The sequence below is a fragment of the Opisthocomus hoazin genome, chromosome 10 (assembly GCF_030867145.1).
Source record: "Opisthocomus hoazin isolate bOpiHoa1 chromosome 10, bOpiHoa1.hap1, whole genome shotgun sequence".
NCBI classification, from domain to species: domain Eukaryota; kingdom Metazoa; phylum Chordata; class Aves; order Opisthocomiformes; family Opisthocomidae; genus Opisthocomus; species Opisthocomus hoazin.
Window position 1 is genome coordinate 28,525,277 of NC_134423.1, and position 19,965 is coordinate 28,545,241.

General features: G+C 36.2%; 1 protein-coding gene across 2 annotated transcripts in view; it reads left to right on the forward strand.

The window, feature by feature from the left end:
- Positions 1-19,965, forward strand: part of LRRC28 (leucine rich repeat containing 28) — a 53,716-nt gene that overhangs the window by 1,713 nt on the left and 32,038 nt on the right. Inside the window, exons 2-5 of one of the 2 annotated variants that reach the window (XM_075431448.1) lie at positions 1,202-1,430; positions 5,794-5,834; positions 8,498-8,535; positions 9,295-9,432. In XM_075431448.1, coding sequence (XP_075287563.1) covers positions 1,263-1,430; positions 5,794-5,834; positions 8,498-8,535; positions 9,295-9,432 — 385 coding nt within the window. In that variant the 5' untranslated portion in view covers positions 1,202-1,262. Of the gene's footprint in view, positions 1-1,201; positions 1,431-5,793; positions 5,835-8,497; positions 8,536-9,294; positions 9,433-19,965 lie in introns of those variants that run through there. The other variant, XM_075431449.1, reaches the window with a different exon arrangement.

Here is a 19,965-nt window from a genome sequence, read left to right on the forward strand (position 1 = left end):
AAACTGATAGTTTGATTTACATGTATGGTGTAGTTGTCAGTCTTCAGCTGGGTAAGGAGTTTTGTGTACGATGACTACCGTATAATCAGATAGGATTCTTGGTCCTAACTCAGTACCTTCACTTTCAGCATGTGTTATGATTAGAAATCTCTCCTTCAGTTGAAGTAATGAACTAAAATAGAAAACATTATTGGAAAGCAGTTACGATTCCTTGCCTTTTGTTAATGGAAATTAATTTATGCACACAAATCTCTAGGAAACTGGTAGCTTTAAATTAATAAATAGTCTGGATTTATTATATTCTCCTGACTTCTGAGACAATTGAATAGATGTAGCATTGCTGCTGTCTCTAAATATAGACAACATAATAATGACTGCAATTTTGGTTATACCTGAAAAACAAGCTAAATAAAGTCTGGTTCCAGATATGAGTAAATTTTTAATTTGTATTTGTGGTTGTGTTTTCTGGGTTTGAAATTGACAGTTAAAGCTTGACATTTAGTTGTTTTTGGTTTTATTTTTAGGAAAGATAGCTGAAAATCTGCTATTACATTTACGTCTTTATAAATTTTCTTGCTGTAAGCTTCAGATTTCTCATATATTAGTTTATTATTTTAAAATGCCCTAACTGGCTGTCCATCCCAAATATCTCTTCCAACTGATAAATTATTCTGATACTTTTATATGGGAAAGCTTAACAAACTCTCATTGCCTTTTGTCATTCTGGATTAAAAGCTAGATGAAGGCATTTTAATTATCTGAAGATAAGTCCTCAAATAAATTGTGCATTTTTCTTATAATCTGTGGTTTCTTCTTTTGGCACACTTCGTAGAATAGATGTAGAATAATGGTTAGTAGAGAGAGCTTTGTGTGTGTTTGGTTTTTCTTCCCTTGTGATGGCAACTTTGACAAAATTATCTGAAAGGTACATGGAAATAGATGAAAAAAAAGCATTGTGTATACCTTAAGATGTTGTTATTGCCAGTCTGAAAACATGCTAAAACTTGATCCAGGAAATAGTCAAAGATTTGCTTCTAACATATCTTATGATGTGGATGTTCTGGGTACTTTATCTATTAACTGGGACAAGTGCGTTTAGATAAACTATCAGATAATTTGTAATAGCTAACACTTCGCAGAAGAAAGCATGGCATACACCTTGATAATGGTGTTTTTTCTTTCTCTCTTTTTTGTCTCCTAGAAATGGGTTTGCTTTCAGAAGATGCAATGCACTAGATGTGGTGCATGGAACAGGATTAGTCATGGCATCAGAACTATGTAAAACAATCTCTGAGGCAAAGCTGGAAAGGCACAAGAACTTGTTCTTAAATTACCGAAATCTTCATCACTTTCCTTTGGAGTTACTGAAAGATGAAGGGCTGCAGTACTTGGAGAGACTTTATATGAAAAGAAATTCCCTGACCACATTGGTACGACAACCTCTTTATTGTAATGTTTACTGTCTGTATGTTTAGGAATTCTGATTTTTGGAACAGAAAAAACCAAGCTAATTTAAAAAAATAATCTTACAGCAAATCTGGTCCTGAATGATGTCATCCATTGTGAAATACGAATATTTGGTTGTATTATGTTTGAACTTGCATAGGTAATGTAGAGTATAATAAACGAAAGTTTATGACGTTTAGGCTACCTTTTTGAAGCTCCGTGAAGATTTGCTGGGGGTTTTCTTGTGAGGTTTGTTGTTTGGGTTTTTTTTAACTGTTATAATTTTGCTCACGTAGGGGGTCAGGCCTTTCTACTGTGAGGGGATACTATGCGTGCCTAGTTTACATTCCTTCATTAAGCTAAACAACTTGTACCTTGGTACGTGCCTTATTTTAAAGACTGTGTCAATCCCAGGATCTAATTCAAAGCTTACTGTTCAGGTTTCAGTGAAAATTTGTGTCTATGGGCTGCTGTTGATGGGACAACAAACAGTTAATTTCAGGGTTGTAGGATTTTCTGTTGTGGGGTTGTTCTCTTTTGTTTTGTTTTTTTTCCATGAGCTGAACAAAGTCTCACCCTGAATCTTCCATGACATGATAGGTAAAATAATAGCTAGGGCAGAGGAGCTGGAGGGCCTGACTACTTAAAATTCACCAAAATCATACATTTTTCAGTGCTTCCTAGAAAAAGTCCAGTACTCCAGTTTAAGGAATAGTGTTTAAAGCTTTGACTGTGACACATTAGAATTCCTCAATAAAGGTTTCACTTCTTGTGCCAAAAGCTGAAAGGGTTCTGAAGATTTTATGCTTTTTCTTCATCTGGAATGAAAGTCCTTTGCTTAATAATTTAATGTGAGGATAGGATTCATAGTTAGAAATTAAAGCTGCTTTAAAAATTAACCGAAAACTGTAAACAATTCTGCTGTGACACTTTGTAAAATTCAGTTATTATTTAGTGGTGTAAGATTGATGAAGTTCATATTGCTCAAAAGATGAAACAGTAATAAGGAGAGTTTTGCATATCCCTTTTCTGCACGTATGTGTTATAGCCTGGTTTTGTTTTTCTCAAAGCAATTATAAAATAGAAACCAAAACAGAGTCTTGCAAGTAACAGTTAAGTTCCATTTTCCTCTCGAGATCTGTTAATACTACTAGTCAGTAGAGATGTGTAAGGTGGCATGAGAGTAATTACCCGTGGTTACTGTCAACAGAAGATGGATCAGTTGAAGGAGGCAGCTTTCACCAAATAGTGTTTGGTATTGTAATTGAGGCCTGGGATAAAGGAACTGAAACAAGACTTAAAATGTAGATCATAACCCAGGCAAAATGACTTGGAAACAGTGTGAAGTAGAGCATTAGGATTCAAAACGATGAGGATAACTTGCTCATAATACGACTTGGTGGAATCTCATTCAAGTGCATAGCACTCTAACTAGGACCTAGGCAAACAAAATTGGGTCCAATTCACTGGGCATCTGTTCAGCAGAATAGATGTTGGAAGCTGTAGTGGACCAAAATAGATCAAGTCAACAGCATGTTACAAAAAAGGCAGATGTCTTTTTGGAACATAGAAAGTTTCACAATCTCCATTAAAAGTAGAAGGGGATAATTATTGGATACTGTGAAAGCATAAGCCAGAGCAAAGACTGAGTCTAGGGTTTCATGCTTATGAACAACCTAGGTAAATTGGAAAGAACCTAGAAAGCAGCAAGAAGGGATTTTTAGAGAACATGCCCTGCGAGAAAAGGTTGAGAGATATAGGTTAATTCAGCTTGCAAAAAGAAGACAGAGAAGAAAAAAAATAGAAGAGGAGGAATGGGGGAGAGCAGAAATCATCAGTATTTTTGCGAATAATTAATTTTTTTGCTGATAGGACAAGTAATACTCTCAATTTCAGTGAAGGAGTAGTAAGTTAGTTATGGGGGCCGGGGACAGCGGAGGGAATCTCATCTGAGAACAGTTGAAAACAAACAGGTTATTGAAGGAAGCTGTATTCCTTTCACTGAAACTTTTTGAAAGAGAAAATGTGCCAATTTCTTTGAGGGGTGATCCTGTCTGAGAAGAGTATTTCTAATGTCTCGCTCAGCCTTGTTCTCCTTTGATTCTATGCAAGATGATGACCATTACCTTATCAATAAATACTTTAAATTGCATATGGATTATTAACAATCATCAAAACTAAATTGTACCATGTTTCTTTAAAGTAAGGTGGTATTTTCATCCCACGGGTTCATTCCTTCAGAGTTCTGAGAAACGTTGACTAAATCAGCTTTTGTTCATCTTTGCTGTTCAGAATGACTCTAGTCCTTGACAGATGGCTCCTATGAAAACGTCTGGAATAATTACAGTGAGAATTTACACACACCTTGCCTAAGAATAATATAATTTTTATCTTCATTGGCAAGATGGAAATGACAGAGGGCTATGACATAATGAATGGATCAAAAAGCTGTGTAGCACATCTGTATCCCAGCATCAAGTCTTCCAACTTCTCCTCATTTAATGTTTGACTGATAACATTAGCCTTCCAGTAATCCTATGTCCCGATCTATTGAAGGGAAATATGAGTTTGCCTTGATGACACTGTCAGAAGCATGATCTAGCCCTATCAAAGAACAATTGTTCTTAATTTACTAGCTCAGAATATGCAATGCTGTCCTGTTCAGACAGATCAGCAGGTTCTCTGAACAACATCCAGTGGGTGTGAGGGCAAGGCAAGCTTCACTAAACTGGTGGCAGAATCGATGACTCTTTTTGTCATCGTTTGTTGTCATGTCACCAGTAGACACCAGGATTAGTTTTACCTCTTAGTTGATGGATCATGAATAGATTTTCATAATCTTAGTTTTATTGTAGGATGTTGTATTGAGCAACTTTGTCTCAGACCCATTGTTTTTGCGGAACTCAAAGATAAGCAGAATTCCTATTACAGACTTGCTAAGCTGTGAAATTGTCTCTCTCCTGAGTTTAGCTCTCTTACAATATGCAGCAGTTAAAGCAAAAAGAAGAGTATAACCTTAATGTATAACGTGAAAATAATTTGTGATTCAGGTTGGTATCTTTATTCTAATAAAGGGCTTAGGATGAAAGTGAATTTTTTTCACATTCCCTCTTAGTTTTTAAATTAAAGCTTAAATTTTTTGTGCTCAAGCATGTTGCAGCCTTTGCATGTTTTCCCATCTTAAGTTTTTGTCTGACCAGCTGAATCTGTGCTGAAAAGATAAATGTACTGTAGCAAACCTTCCAGTAGGTGGCAACAATTGATTAATTATAGCCTATTTCTTGGGTCTTGACGTCAACAGATTCATTTATTGAGCAATCATTTGCTGCGCCATAGTTAAACTAATTTTTGTACTCAGATCTAGGATGTAGCATGTTTGCCACTTAAGAATGTTTTGACATTACTTCTTCAGGTTAGCATATTTCTTCATAATAAATTTCTAAACACACAGTTAAGTATTTTAGATAATAAAATACCTTAAATTTACATGACAGTGAAAATTGCTAGTTTTTTTTAAACAGGAAATTGACTGTGTGATTGAGCTGCTTTTAAATTTTACTTGTTTCTGCATATATATGTATTGTAAAAACTTTTTTCCAATAAAACATATCTATGTTTATAGTAGATTTCTTAAGCGATAAAACTGTCTTAACCTTGAATAAATTGAGTACGATTACCAACATGACATCTGAAACTTGTGAAGCTGATTTTGTGGTATATGTTCATGGTTATAAATGCTATCCAGAAACAGAATTGCAGCTAGGGATCAGTTAGCAGTTAGAAAATTACATGCATGTTAATATGTAAATATGGAAATCTAGTTTGATAGATTCAGCACTTCTGGCTTCGTGATGATTGATGAAGCTACACAGAGTTTGTAGGTCATTTCCCAATTTAGTAGCATTACAAAATAAAATACAGTATGGTTAGACATCTTGAATAGTTCTTGTTCTGCTTTAAGTCTGTAAAGGCTGCAGCTTCTTAGCAGTCTCTTGGCTTCAGCTAATGCAATTATTTTAATATATTTTCAAAACTGAGGTTTTAGTAATCTATCTCTTCAGCCTCAGAATTCTGACTACCATTTGACTGAGGACACATAAATGTTGCTTCTAGGCTGTAGTTCTGTTTCAGTAGTGAATTGCTTACCCTTGATGTGTCTTAGATTGTGCTGATGGAGAACATGTGGGGATGTGGAAATAGGGTATTGTATACAAGCTCCTTGTTGCCATTTTTTGTGTGACTAGCTGCTGACATGTTTTAGTATGGTCATTAAAATGAGTTGGGTACACAATATGTGTGTGTCTGGTTTTTGTTTTGAAACCTAAAAAGTCTCTAACTCTTTTTCAGCCAGAAAACCTTGCACAGAAGCTTCCAAACCTCGTGGAATTGTGAGTTTGTGTAGGAGTTCTAATATATTTTTATTATGCTGATCCATCTTATCTTAAAAGAATTTTAGAATGTATTGCTTGCACATAACCTACCCCTTAAGTGTGAAGGGTTTTCTTGGAGGGCGAGAAAGGGTCATTTTTTGTTGGTTTTTTTTTTTTCTTTAAAGGAGGTATATCAAGATGTATTCAGCCCCATGTTAATATTTTTATAATTTCTTCTTTATTGTGTAACATGAACTGTTACTCAAATGTCTACACTGGTAAGAGGAAAAAAGTACTTCCCCCCAACTTCTGTGTAGGCCGTTGTCACCCTAACAAAGCACTGGAACCTCCAAATGCAATGGTCAGATGGTTGCAATGGAGGCAGAGTAACTGGTTACTGCCTCCAGCTCATCCCTAGTTGCTCATTTCCACCCCGGCTACCAGGGGTATTATGATCTCAGTCTCGCTGACTGTACTAATGAGGTTTTTTGGAACCAAGTCACAGATTGTCAAATAGGTGCAGGAATGAGCAAGCAGAGGTAGTAACGATTTAATGATGATTGCTGTAGGCAGAGTAGTTTATCCAATCTAGTCCAAAGAATGGATGTCACATGAACTGTATTATTTTGGTAATTAATTTGAAGCTGTAAGGCCCTGAGTCAACGTCGTCTTCCCTCCCCTTTTCTGCTTGTAAGGTTATGATTTCCTTGTATGGTAGTACTGGCAGTGGCAGGGTTAAAAGGGACATCCTCTATTCCCCTTGTAACTCATTTGGCTCACTTTCAGTTGAGTAACTGATGGACCATTGATTCTGTTTATTTAATTGAAAGCTCCAAACAGGAGGAGGTGTATATCTGAGTAGTCTAATGCATTCAGCTGTCTGATCTTATCTTAATTTGGCCCTTGAAACCACACCTTTCTGGTACACGCGACCACAGTGTAATTGAACTGTTTTGTACGTCGCTGCAGTCTCCAGTTTGCTTAAGAGACTGTCTTGTCTCATCATGCCTGAGTCTTGAGAGCATGTTTATGCTCTGAAGCAGTAAAATAAATATTTTTGTATTTGATATACTTAGTGTTTAATGGTTTGCCATGGGGCATCAGGAAATCTCCACGTTATCTGATGGTGCCTTTAGGAAAACCTGTATAAATTACATCTTAAAATAATCTCTTACAAACACTGAATTGTAGGAGTTGAACCTAATTATTTGAGGTTCAGCAGTCTTAGTTGTATGTACCCCCATTATCCCGTACATTCTGGTGATCTAGAGAGAACTGCAGTGGGCCTGTGGTTTGTGTAGCTCTAATAGCACAAGTAGTTTCTGATCAGACAGTAAGACATATTTTGTTGACAGAGAAGAGACCACAAAATATTTATTTAAAGAATAATTTGTTACAGTAGCTTTAACTTTTGAAAGACAAACTTAACTGAGTTTTCATTTTTCTGAAAGTTACATCCTTAGCAATTTCACTATATATTCTTAAAAACTTCGCTGTTATCTGTGTTGCTCGTGTATATCATGTCCTTTGTGCTGGGATACTAAGTGTAGATCCTCACAATATACATTTTGTTTTAGCTTGAGTGAAATAGTTCACAAGTATTTTCAGGAGCTGCAGCTGAAATGAGTAGGAGAATTCTCATCTGGAGGTATATGTAAGGATTTCTGCAAACAGATCAGCTGTCCTTATGTTTGTTATGTTTTTAGTAAACTTCAAACGTCTGCCTTTTTTTAAAAGAGATGAGGGTCAGATGCTCCATGCAGTTGAAATGTTTATAAGTCTTTTTCCTAGTTCTGGTTCTATTTCCCCAAAAAGACAGGCTCCTACTTTTGGAAATGCTGTTTTGAATAGAATGGAAAAAAATAGCTGTGCGAATAATTTCCGTGTGTGCCTAAGCAATTGGACATTGAGTAGTCAGTATACCTTTACAATTAGATAACAATATTTGAAATACTGTTATTTTCTGCGAGACCCATTTGTTCATTTGCCGCAATGTTGATATAAAACTAAAATGGGTAAAATCTAAGAAATCGTTTTTATGTTACTAGTAGTAGTGGAAGTGCCCCGGCAGAGGGTGCTGAATATTCGTAGTGAGGGATCTGGTCCTCCTCAGTTACTGCCTAAATGACCGTGTGCAAGGTTGGGCTTTTCTTTTGGCAAATGTACTCTGGTTTGAAAACCCCCTTGGCAGCGAGTAGATTCTGTGCTTGTTTCTTCAGACAGTAAAGGTGTTAGAGGTTTTTATGTGCAGGGGAAAATGTTCATAATTATATAACTTATGTGGGCTGGGGCTTTTTTCTTTTCTTACCCACCATTTAGTGTGGAATAACGTGGTGATCCAGTGTGTTCGTTTGAGTTATTCTATCTGCTTTATTCTTTTTCCTTTTTTGTTTTCTTCTTATGACTCTCAAGACTAGAGCTTTTTATTGTAATTGTGAGTGTTTTGTTGTGAATAATTGTATGTAATTTTTTTTATGTTAATCATGTAATAGTCTAAGTGAAACTTAAGTACCTATCCATTGTCAGTTTATACAGTTTCCACAGATTTTGTGATCATAGAGAGGAATGACTTTGAGGGTGCTCTTTCAGTTTGAAATTGGATATTTTGCAAACTGATTATGTAGCAGAAGTCCTTGAGGGTAACAGGTGGTGTCCTCTGCTTTTTTTTCTCCTCCCCCCAGGTACCTTCATTCAAATAACATAGTTGTTGTACCTGAAGGTAAGTAATCTACCAGCTCACAATAAGTGGCAGGAATCATAAAATATTCATTTTTCTCTTTTGAAGAGGCCTATTTTTCCTTTATTTTCCCATAAAACATTAAAGATTTTCATACAAAATATACCAGTGTAGCTCTTAGTCGCTAATATCCTTGTTTATGCTATGGTAAATTCTTTTAATGAATTCTCAAATGCACCTAAATGCTGTTTGCTTCAGTTCTAATTGCAGAAAGTGAAAAGGCTAAATGGCACTCATCTACAGCAACAAAAATCCAGAGTGTCTTTTGCTTTCAGCCAGTTACCACTCAGAACACTCTGCCGGTTTAGATCATGACAGATTTGAAACCTGAAGTATGAAGAACTTGTACTAGCTTCTCTTCCTTGCCTTAATTGCAGAGTTATGTGCCCAAGTTCAGGAAAGTACTTTAAACACATTCTGTATACATAAATTGGATAGACTCAAAGCAAAGGAATGGAAAAAGTGATTTCAGCGCAGAATCATCTGAGGAGAATCTAGAAATGGGAGTATTCTGTACATCACTTTTTTTCCCCTCCCTGTCTCACTGCCAGCAGTACTGTTTGTTGAATAGATAAGCATTTCCACGAACTATGTCATTCAGTCGTGAGACCGGCTTTAATATGGCAAAATCTGCTCAGACATAGGTGTTAGGTACTGTGGCTTTTTATCCTCTCGTAGTCCTATTAGGATTTTAACTTTACTCTTGGGTCACATTCATGTTCTAATCTGTTCTCTCACAAGCCATTGGCTCCCTCGTTAAACTGCAGTTTCTGGACCTAAGCGATAATGCCCTCGAAATTGTGTGTCCAGAGATTGGCCGCCTGAGATCTCTACGTCACCTTCGTTTGGCTAACAACCAGCTGAAATATTTACCTGCAGGTAAGTACAAATGTGTGAGGGATTACAGCAATGACAAATTCTATTTGAACTTACTTTGCATAGCAATCTGCTCTAGTTTTATTCGTATCTTACAGTTGAAGCATGGTACAACTTGCATGTAAAGACTAGGCAGGGATTGCTGTTTATGTATACTAAATATACTCTGTAGTTAGAAAAAAGCCGTGTTGTATGTACTTAACATAAAGAAAACTCCTGAAAAATGCTTCTGACGTGGGGGAAAAAATTTATATATTTAACAGTCTTTGCCATTGTATCAAGAAAATATTGAACTTCCTTCAGAAGACACAGACTGCCAATGACAACTGTCGTTATGATAAAACAATGTTTCTTCCAATTTTCCAGAATAAAAAAGGATTCCAGTCCTTCCTTTCTTTTCGCCCAGCAGCCCCATTCGTGTATTTTCTAAAAAGACACATGTCTAGTAGGTTTGCCTATGGCAGATCTACCTCACTATGACAGTAAATAACAAATGTTTGTCTTGCTAGTTTATAATAAAAAAGCAAAATTTATTCAAAATAAATGTGACAAAGTCAGAAAAAGTTGGCTGTAGGCAGATTTTGGATGAATTTTATTTTTGCCTTCTAAATACTTTGATAAGCAGACGTAACTGATTATTCTTCTTCCAGTTTAAGATGATGGTAATTTTAAAAGTTTTTTTCTAATTTTTTAATCTTTCTCTGGCGTATTTGCATTTTTTGACCTGAAGAGATGATAAAAATCAAAGGCCAACATTTAAAAAAACTGGTCTAACTTATTCTAACAGGATTAGCTTTTGGCTCTATAATTTTAACTAAATTCTCAATGTGACCTTCATATGTTTGTAAGTTCCCATGGCTTATTCTCAAGAAATATATTGCAATTACTCCTTGAAGTTTTGGGCGCAGAATCTAGCTGTGCTTTCCTTGTACTTTTCTAGGCATAATAAGCTTAATAAGAACAAGTCAAAGGATGTTTATGATTAGAAAGAAGAAAATTTGTATGACTATGTAAATGCTCAGGAAGGAAATTAGATAAACCTGTTAAACATTATGACCCAAGGCCAATAAAATTTCCATCAATTTTCAGATGTCCTACATTCAAAAGGAAGGAGTGACTTGAGCATGCTTTATGTTCCTCAAAGATAATTTACCTTATGGTGCTGTACCATGAAAGAAAGACTTGTTCAAAGAGAAAGTGACACATTTTCTGCAAAACTTCACACATTAACTTAAAAAGGTTCCAAAAAAGACTTTCAAAAGGATGATTTACATTACTGAAGAGCTGATTTTGAGTCTACCACATTTGATTAGGAACTGGTATCAGCTGCACAGGCATGCTGCATTTAATTTCTCCTGAAGTTTACAAAATTCGGTACTGAGCATTGTCCCTAAGTATGTTTAGTTTTGTGTGCGTGAAAATTCTGCATGCTTAGAAATAACACTACTGTTGCCTGCTTTTGAATCAGAGAATCCAGTGATGTCTGGTGGTCTTGGTTTTGCTGGTAGTGTACCATCAGTTTATACATATGCCATTACTGCTATCATTGCTAGTCTTGCCTGTTCAGATGCTGTCACTGTCAACAAGACTGGATGTCTACAACTTGAGTGGTATCAGTCCGAGCGAGATTAATCTTTCACTTATGCTGGAGAGTTTGCCCACTGGAGAGTTAATCTACTGCTCTGAGTCATTCCTAAACATAACACTGCCTGAAGAGGGCTTGCAAGCATATTTTCATGGTTTTTCTTTATAAAATTGTGAAGATTTCAAAGATGACTTTATAACAAAATCTTTGAGTTTGAAAGTAACCTTTATGTTCATCAACTGAAAAAAGTAGAGCAAAATAGTAAGTTTTGATGAATTGTTTTATCCTTAATTGTATCGGTAGTGTGAATTTTGGTAATAGTGTTAAATAGCATTCTGTCAGGAAGTCTAGCAAAGTTAATAAAATGAACGAGGTTGAGGTGTGATTTCACTGCGGTATGTCGTTTTACTGTGTGTTAACTGCTTTCTTTACAGCAGTTACTGCATTACAATGCATTATTAGGGAAAGACAACTCTTAATTGCTCTTAATTTATAAGTAACCATTTAAGATATAATTTAGCTTCTACTAATGCAGCTTGTGCAGAATTTAAAGATCTGCATTGAAAAATAGCTTTGAAGTGTAGGTGATGGTCATTTGTGAAAGTAAATTTTCAAAACTCGTGACCATCATTTTCTCCCAGATTTAGTCCTGCACATATCACACAAATGGCCATGAACTGTTTATGACAGCTGAGGGTCCAGTTAAGAAAGGGCGATGAGTATTCACCTCGTGTAACCAGATAGGCCAACTTGCAGCATAATGATATCTTCACATAAAAAGCTTACACTAGAGTTGTTGCCCTGTCATTCCTCTTGTCTCTCCCTTCCCAGTGTCTGGTGTTATAAGTACCTTCAGTTTTTGTTGAAACTACAAGGATAGCTAGGAGGACACTCTCAGTAATATCCTTAATCACTTGCTAAAAAATCTCTTCATTACAACTGCAGAACAGTTGGGTGGGAAATGTTTGCCATTAAGTGTCTGAACACCCACTCTTTTCTATTGCAGTTTATATTTTAAGAATGATTCTCTGTTGTGTCTTCCTTAATTGTGATTAAGAACTGGAAGAAATGATACAATTAATAACATATGTTGATTCATTATCTATTTTTAAGGTTTTTGTTCCACAGTTGTGCTCCTAGTGTTCACTTTTAGTATATAAGATTTGCCTTATAGAAATCTAGCATAACTCTAATTTTAAAACAATTGAAATAGTATGCATAATGAAGGCCTATAAAAATTTATGTCTTCAGCCTGATTGTACACATTCTTCAGACTCTAATTAAGGCTGAGCCTGTGCTGCAGTTTATCTTCAGTGTGATGGGCAAGATTTTCATCTCGAAGTGCCTGTTTTCATAAAGCTTGTGAGAATTTAATAATGAAGACTTCTCTTGCTTTCTCAGGTTTGGTTATGATTGTCCAATTAGTTTTAAAAAGTTACTTTGAGGGAGGAGGTGGGGGAGAATGATGAAGAGACGTGCAGACAGCATGAGCCTTAGTTTCCTGAAGAGGTGAGGCAGTACAGGACTGGTGGGGGGAGGGGGGAAGGGCATTAGTTGAAGCATGGAAATTGTGTTCCTTGGAGGTTAGAAAGCACTTTCTATGCTGTGGCACTCTTGTAGTGTAAATGATAATCCTACATTTGTGCTTAGCAAACATGACCAAATCAGTGTCACCCATGGAGAAGATCACGTACTTCGGCCTCGAGGCACTTTGCTGCATTGTGCACGACCACTGAAACAATGGAACTTCCATCACACGTCATTAAATTGTTGTGAGAATTGTTCAAAGTTGACTAATCTAAACTTGATGAGAAGCAAAGGGAAAAATTTGTCTGGAATAAGAATATTGAAATATAACAGAAAATGGCTGGAAGAAAATGCTTTGTGCGATCCTCTTGAAGTCCTGTTTTGAATATACTTTAGATAAGGTTAACAAGTGGACAAGCTTCTGCCTAATGCAGTCATCAGTATCTAGATTCTGTGGTAATCGGAATCACTGAGACACTCTGAGAGGAGAGCTGATTAAGAGAGTTGCAGATCAGTAAGAAGAGGAGATTTAATATTATAAAGTTCTCTTGAGTGCTTTTTCTCATTAAGTGTGCAATTTTTTTTTCTGCAAACTGTACATCTTGTAGCTTCTGTCTTTAAAAAATTCTTGGTTCTTTTATTTTGCTCTGGTACGTGTAATTCTTGAACATGAAGTAAAGTTTTCTGAAGTTTTCTACTATTTAACTGTAGTGCTTAAATAATCTAAAATCTTGAGGGCCATTTGGAAATATGTAATGCCAGAGATCTTATTTGAAAAAATCTTAGAGTTGCAGCATAAACAAAAAGATGGTTGTTATTTCATATTATTACATTAGTTCATGTACAAGCTTGACTTGAGAGTTGACATTACATTTAGCTTTATTTTTTTTAGAGATTTCTCTTTATTCAGAAAATTTGTCATTGTAATTTAGAATTGTAGTTAGTCCTGTATGAATGTACTGTCAGAAATAAGTTTTCTGAATCTTCTCGCTTATGAATGACTAATTAGAAAGTTCCTGTTTGTTTCTGATGTTCATAATGCATATGATATTTCAACTCCTTTCATTCTTGAGAAATTGTATTTATTTTCTCCTTGTGTAAGAATTATTGCATCATTTGCAAAAAAAATCCAGTGAGATGTACTGGTAAAATTATTCTTCAGGAGTCCCAAAGTTATCTCTCAGTTTTGCTGTGTTTCCATTGAAATATACTTGAATTTAGCCTTGGAAGCTTTTGATGTGAAGTGATGGCTCTTCAGGTTTACGTTTTGGTCTTGTGGTTAGTGAATGCGCGTTTGGACAACAGATGACTTAAAGAGGGTGGGTTATACTCAAAGTTGGACTTAAGTTTCATATTTGACACGGATTAGATTTTTTTATTGCACATTACTTGAGAAATACTTCTCTTTAGAACTGGCAAGTTGTAGCATCTTGTTCTAAGATTTAATTAAAAGTGAGGTTATGTTTACTCAGCACATGTTGGAGTTAATTATAGATTCACTAAAATGAAAAGCTTAATGTTTTGCCAAGTCAAGAGCAAAAGCTAAGTAATTAAACAAAGAATAGGGTATGGTTTATGATCCCAGCCCATCTTTGGCAAAGTTCCCTTCAAGAAAGGAAAAAAAAAAAAAAAAAAAAATCAGCAGATGTCTTTACATGGGCCAGACCAAGTTTCCCTTTGTGTTAGTTGTCAGGGAACTTTACAAACCAAGAGTTGAGCGCGTTGATCAGACAAAAAAGAAGAAATGCAGGCTAATAATGCCAAACTTCCTGTAAACTGTGCGATGCTGCTTCTTTAATCTGTAAAGTGAAAGCGCAGGTGACTGGGGAGCACCAGGGGTCACTGGCTCTGAAGGGGGGTGCAGATCTCTGCAAGAGTCCAAGGCAAGTTTAGCAAATGCCCTCTTTTCCCCCCATAAGGGAACGCGCAGCTTCCATTTCAGACTGGCATTTCCGTGTGGTCTCTGGAGACTGCTGCACATTGCATCCACTTGTTGCCATTTTGCTTCATTTAGGTAGAATCCAAAGGAAAATTTATTCATCTGCCTTTGGTATTTTTAAAGTGCAAGCTGCAGTAGTATTTAGGGGAGGTTAACAGCATGTATACTCCTCATTTCATTTTTGTTCAAATCCTTTTTGTTTTTACAGCAAATTGTTTTAGAAATATACTCAGTTTAAGCCTCATTAAAATACATTTGTAGGCTTATAAAACTTCATCTTCAAAGCATTTGAGAAAGATCCTGTGAAGCTGATAAGGGAGTGTTATCCTCATTTTACAGAATGGAAAAAAGTGTTTTTAACAGAAGTGATTTGCTCCAGGCCACAGCAGGAGTCAGCGTTAGCCAGAAATAGAACTTGGGTGTTCCCATTCCATTTGTTAATACTACACCTTTTTGAGGTTGATCATATTTAGTTTTGGGGAGGATTAAGTCTTTCCACCCGTTATTAGGAAATTAATAATTATCTCTCCATAATTAATAACCCTCTAAGTTAATAGGAATTTAACAGTGGTAAGATCAGTGAGTTCTTGTAACTCAAACAGCTTGCACTTCCAGAAGGCTGGAAGAGTTTATGAAGATGAATTTTGAAAAATTTAACTTAAATACTAGATCATTTTCGCTTGCATAAGTAACTTCAGTGGTAGTGACAAGAGGCGTTCAATCGTTATTAAAATTATAAATCAAACTATAATTGTTGATTACTGCTTTGTTTATTTATAAAGTAACCCTTGGAATGTTAATTGATTATTGCTAAGTCTGTTTTGCTTAGAAATTTGCTTTGCTAATTGAGGGCAACAGAAAGTTTGAGACATGAAAACTGCATATTCATTTCTCTCACTTTTAAGTTACTGTAAAGTACAATATCTGTATTTACTATTCATACCAGTATTTCACTGGTAAAGACTTCCTGAATACTGAACTTGGCAGTTCTGAATAGAGCTCAATATAAGGTATTTCAGTAAATCTTAATTGAAGGCATACAAAAACAATTTCTTCCTTACCTCCTTTTCACAGTAGATTTCCACTGATCATGGGTACAGCATGCCAATAATTCTATTCTTATTCTAGACCCTGGCATTAAAATATGTAGTGCAAACTAATTTTTTAAACTTGTTTTCTATATTTTGATTTAGAGCCTTCAAAATGGGGGGGGGGGGGGGGGGGGGGGGATAAATTTGGTGTGCTTTTTTCCCTCTTGTATTTCTCTTCTGCTTTTATTACTGTCTCTGATTAGGGTAGATCGCTTTGATACTTAATAAAGTTCAAAATTTTTATATAATGATTGTGACTTTAAAAGCAAAGGCACAAACTGATGCAGACCCCATTCTTTTTTCAGAGTTGGCATAACCTTAGTCCACTCTGCTTTCCTAATTTAGTAACATGTATAAAAATATGCACGACGGGACAGGTTTGGTACGCCAGGCACCCATCCAGGAGTGTGGTGTTTTTAAGTAAATGGACTTGTGGGGATTTGAGGAAAACATAGATTAGGTTACATGAGCTTTGCACTCTGTAAGTATGTGACTATTTAAAGGAGCATGGACTCCTAAATAAAATTATCTTTTAATTATTATCATGATACATTGTTCTCCTTAAAGTAGGTTGATGCCTAATTATTAAAAATAAGTTTTTCTTTGCAAAGATATCTAAAATACATGCTTTGTTTAATAATTCATTTCTAGATTCAGTTTACTGTTTAAAACCAAGAGTCAGGGTACAAAGGTTTACATTAGCTCTTATGTTAAACAACAACAAATATTCTTTTTTTTTTTTAACCTAAATTGATGCAAAACTTACCCACTCTTGCCTGTTACTGTATGATTTTTTTTCACATCAGGATTAGTTAGGCTTCAGTAATTATGCTGTATGTAGAAGCACAACAAAAATACCTGATAGTATCTTTAAGACATCCTTTGGATTGCTAGGAGAAAAAGATGTTTGCGCGTTTTGACCTTGTATAAACTCCAATACAGCCCTGTCCTGACAGCCTGTAAGGCCCAAAATTTTTTATAAGAAAAGTTTCCCCTAGAGTCAAGAGTTAGGAACAAAATGGCAATGTGGATGGTTACTGACTGTCATTGGACTTTGTGACCTACACAGAGGTGACCAAAGCACAGGGTAGTGTATTGTGCAAGTGCTGTTCCTTACAGATTAGCTTCATGCGTGTTCAAACACAGTGGTACCTATTTAATTAAAGGATGCTGGTTGGTTGAGGTTTTATAACAGAGTCTTCCTTGCTCAAACATTTGGTTTGGCTTACATTCTTAGGAGGACGACTAGTACTTCTGAGTGCTTTAAATTTATGGGGAGGGAAACAAAGACAGAGAATAAAAAAATTCCGTTAATTCCTGGAGATTTTCATTAACTGAGGTTTTTCCTGTATACCCTCACCTGTATACTGTGTCAGAATGTGTCATCTGTGTATATGGAACTGCTCAGTATTCTCTGATTGTCTGCTTATCCCTTCTTACGGTTATTTTTTCCACTCCCCTGCCCGCTGAGGGGCTTTTAAAAGCCTCTTTGTTAGTATCGTACAACATTTTTTAGTATACCACGGAAGGTTCGTAATGTCACTGGATGCTAGTAGCAAAAATAGTAGTATAAACATACACTCAGAAAAATTCTAGAGTTATATTTTAAACTTAAGATGTTGTTTTAATGTATGCTTTTGTTCCAACACTTCTTCCAGATAGGCTTTTATTGGGCGTACTACTGGAACTTTATTTCCCGTAACTGTAGCAGAAATGACGTTGAGAAGCAAAAAACCCTAACAAAACTATCTCTTTCAACAATGGTCTGTGGTATTCCTCATGGTGTTGCACAGCAGGTTCTCAAAAATGCATGTGCTAAGTATGTATGTGTTGTAATTCATTAATCTGAAAACTAATAGGAAACAGTTGGAAGAAGCCATCAATGTCTTTCATTGTAACATTTAATTACATCTTCAAATATTGCTCTGTGTACTAGGCTTCCTGGACTAGAAAATTCCATCTTAAAATTCGCTATTGTAATTTAGCGAAACCTCTAAGAAAAGTATTTGGAAATTAAACTGGTTTAATGAGCATGTTCTTAATTAAAAATGAGAAACAGTGATATGGCTCAGTGCATCATATTTCCAAGTACCTGCAGTTTTATAAAACAGATCTTCAAACAACTGCTGTGGTCATTAGGTGTCAGGAAAAGTGATCAGGGACAAATTGAAACTGGCATTGAGGCTTCATGTCAATAAATTGAAGGCTGAAACCCTATTGAAGGAAAAGGCTAATGACCCTGTGTTTGAGATTTCTAATACTAGTTTTACAATATTTAAGCCACTCAAAATTGTAATACTATTTCCATTTTTTTCTTCTTTCTTGCCTGTATTAGCAAGATGATAATGATTTTTGGATCAATCGCAATTTTTCTTAGGTCCCTACTTTGGTTTTGGTGATGCTTTAATTTGAAAAATCTGCCTGGTTGAGGTTTTACTGTGTTGGAAACATGAACAGTGTGCTCATGTCATTACTGAGTTCATTAATAGATGCAAGAGTGTCTGAGAGTAGGGCGCTGTACATCTGTGTTGCAGACCATGTTTATTTAATTTGAATTCTTCATATGATCTGGGCAGAGATTGACCTGCAAGGGTTCCCTTTTTATGTGATAATTCTCACTGGCCTTAGAATCTTGGTGGAATTGCATGTCTGGAAAGACGTCTCTGAGTGACATCATGTGAGTTCTAATGACTAAAATACTTGTTTATTCAAACAGACATGACTTTAGAGGGCATGAATGTGTCAGTGCAAGGCTGCCTGTGACTCACTGTTGCCCAGTTTTTGTTATCAATTTTTATTTCTTCTGAAGCATCAAAATCTCAGGTATCTATGGTTTTAGTGCTTTGAAACTGGTTTCTGAGAATGGGCCAATGTTGCCATTTGTTCCCTACAATTCCACATGAGATCCATGTGAAAGTTACCATGCATCAGACTTGCAGAATCTGGCCTCACCAGCCCCATTCTTTCCCCCATTCCCCACCCCTGTACTGTTTCTTTTCTTCTTTCAAAAGGAGTTAGTAAGAAACTCGGTGAGGAGCAGGTGAAATCAGGACAGAGCAGAGAAGAGCCAACCTAATTATTAGCAGTGGTGCTCTCAAGCCTGTTGTGTTTCTGGCTTTGCAGTACTCCACTTGTGAAAATCAAAATCTTTGCAGGAACACGTATGTTTTCTAAGCTCTGGGCCATGGGCTTCCCCCCTGGTAGCCGTCCCCCTCAAGGGCTTTTCGGTGGGAGATAAAGGAGTTTGAGTGCTGCTTCTAATGGTGAAGTACTTGGACGATTTGCACATTCCTGAGAGTATGGGAGCAGATTTAACTGGATTCTCTATTGTTAAGAGATTTGGTACTGCCTCTTGAATCCTGGCTCACACTTCTGTTTGGCAGTCCTTGATTTCTCAAGGCACTGTTAAGCCTTGTTTCTCCAGGGGTTTTCCTCTTGTCTGTGGGGGGTGGACAGGAATTTTGAAGATGTTGAGAGTGCTTTAAGTTATCATGACGAGCATTCATCTGATGCTTTAAAACTTTATGGAGATGTTGGGGATCTTAAAAATAACTGTAGAAGCATGGTAGTTATGTTGCATGTTCTTACGCCTTTTTATTCAATAAGGGGTCTTAAGTACAACTCATTTCAACACAGTTCGTTAAACATAAAATTGCATAATATTTCTCTAGTAAACTCAATTTGAGATTTCTTAGTACAATGTTAAAATACAGATTTGAAAAAAAAGTCTTGCATGTCCAAGTAATTTCCAGACTTTTCTTTAAAAAGTCAACCAGTCACATGGTATATGCAAAATACTAAATTTAATTTAAAATGAAATAGTGATTTCAATACTAGAGTGAGAAGTCTTTAGATGATACTAAATCAGTGATAGGATAACGTGGAAATGCTGCCACCACATACGAATAGTTCATACAGTAATGTTCAAAGTAGTCTTTCAAACATCGGGCAGAAGAATGACAGCCTGAATTTTCTAGAGTATATGAGAATAGAGCCCTGATGGAATTAATCTACCCTGCTCTACTCTCCGCTCCTGCAATCATTAGAGCTGCCATTTGGGAACAGAGGGCTTCTGCAAGAAAGTCTCTTGACCTTTGAATATACTCCCAATGACATGCTGAGCCGGAGGCCACAAGACAAAAGTGGGAAGTTTATGCAGCAATATATAACTTTAAAGAACATTAAGTTGTCATTGCTGCTTTGATCAGTGATAGAGTATACTTTGATAAAACTCGGATAAAGGGCTTCAGGCTGTAGCATCAAAACAATGCATTCTGTTCCTTTTAGTTTGAAAAATGTATTTCTACAGTCTGTTTTTAAAAAGTGGTATGTGCTTGTGAGAACTGATTAGACCTGGCACACAGACCTAAATAATGAAGGTCAAACAGAATTAT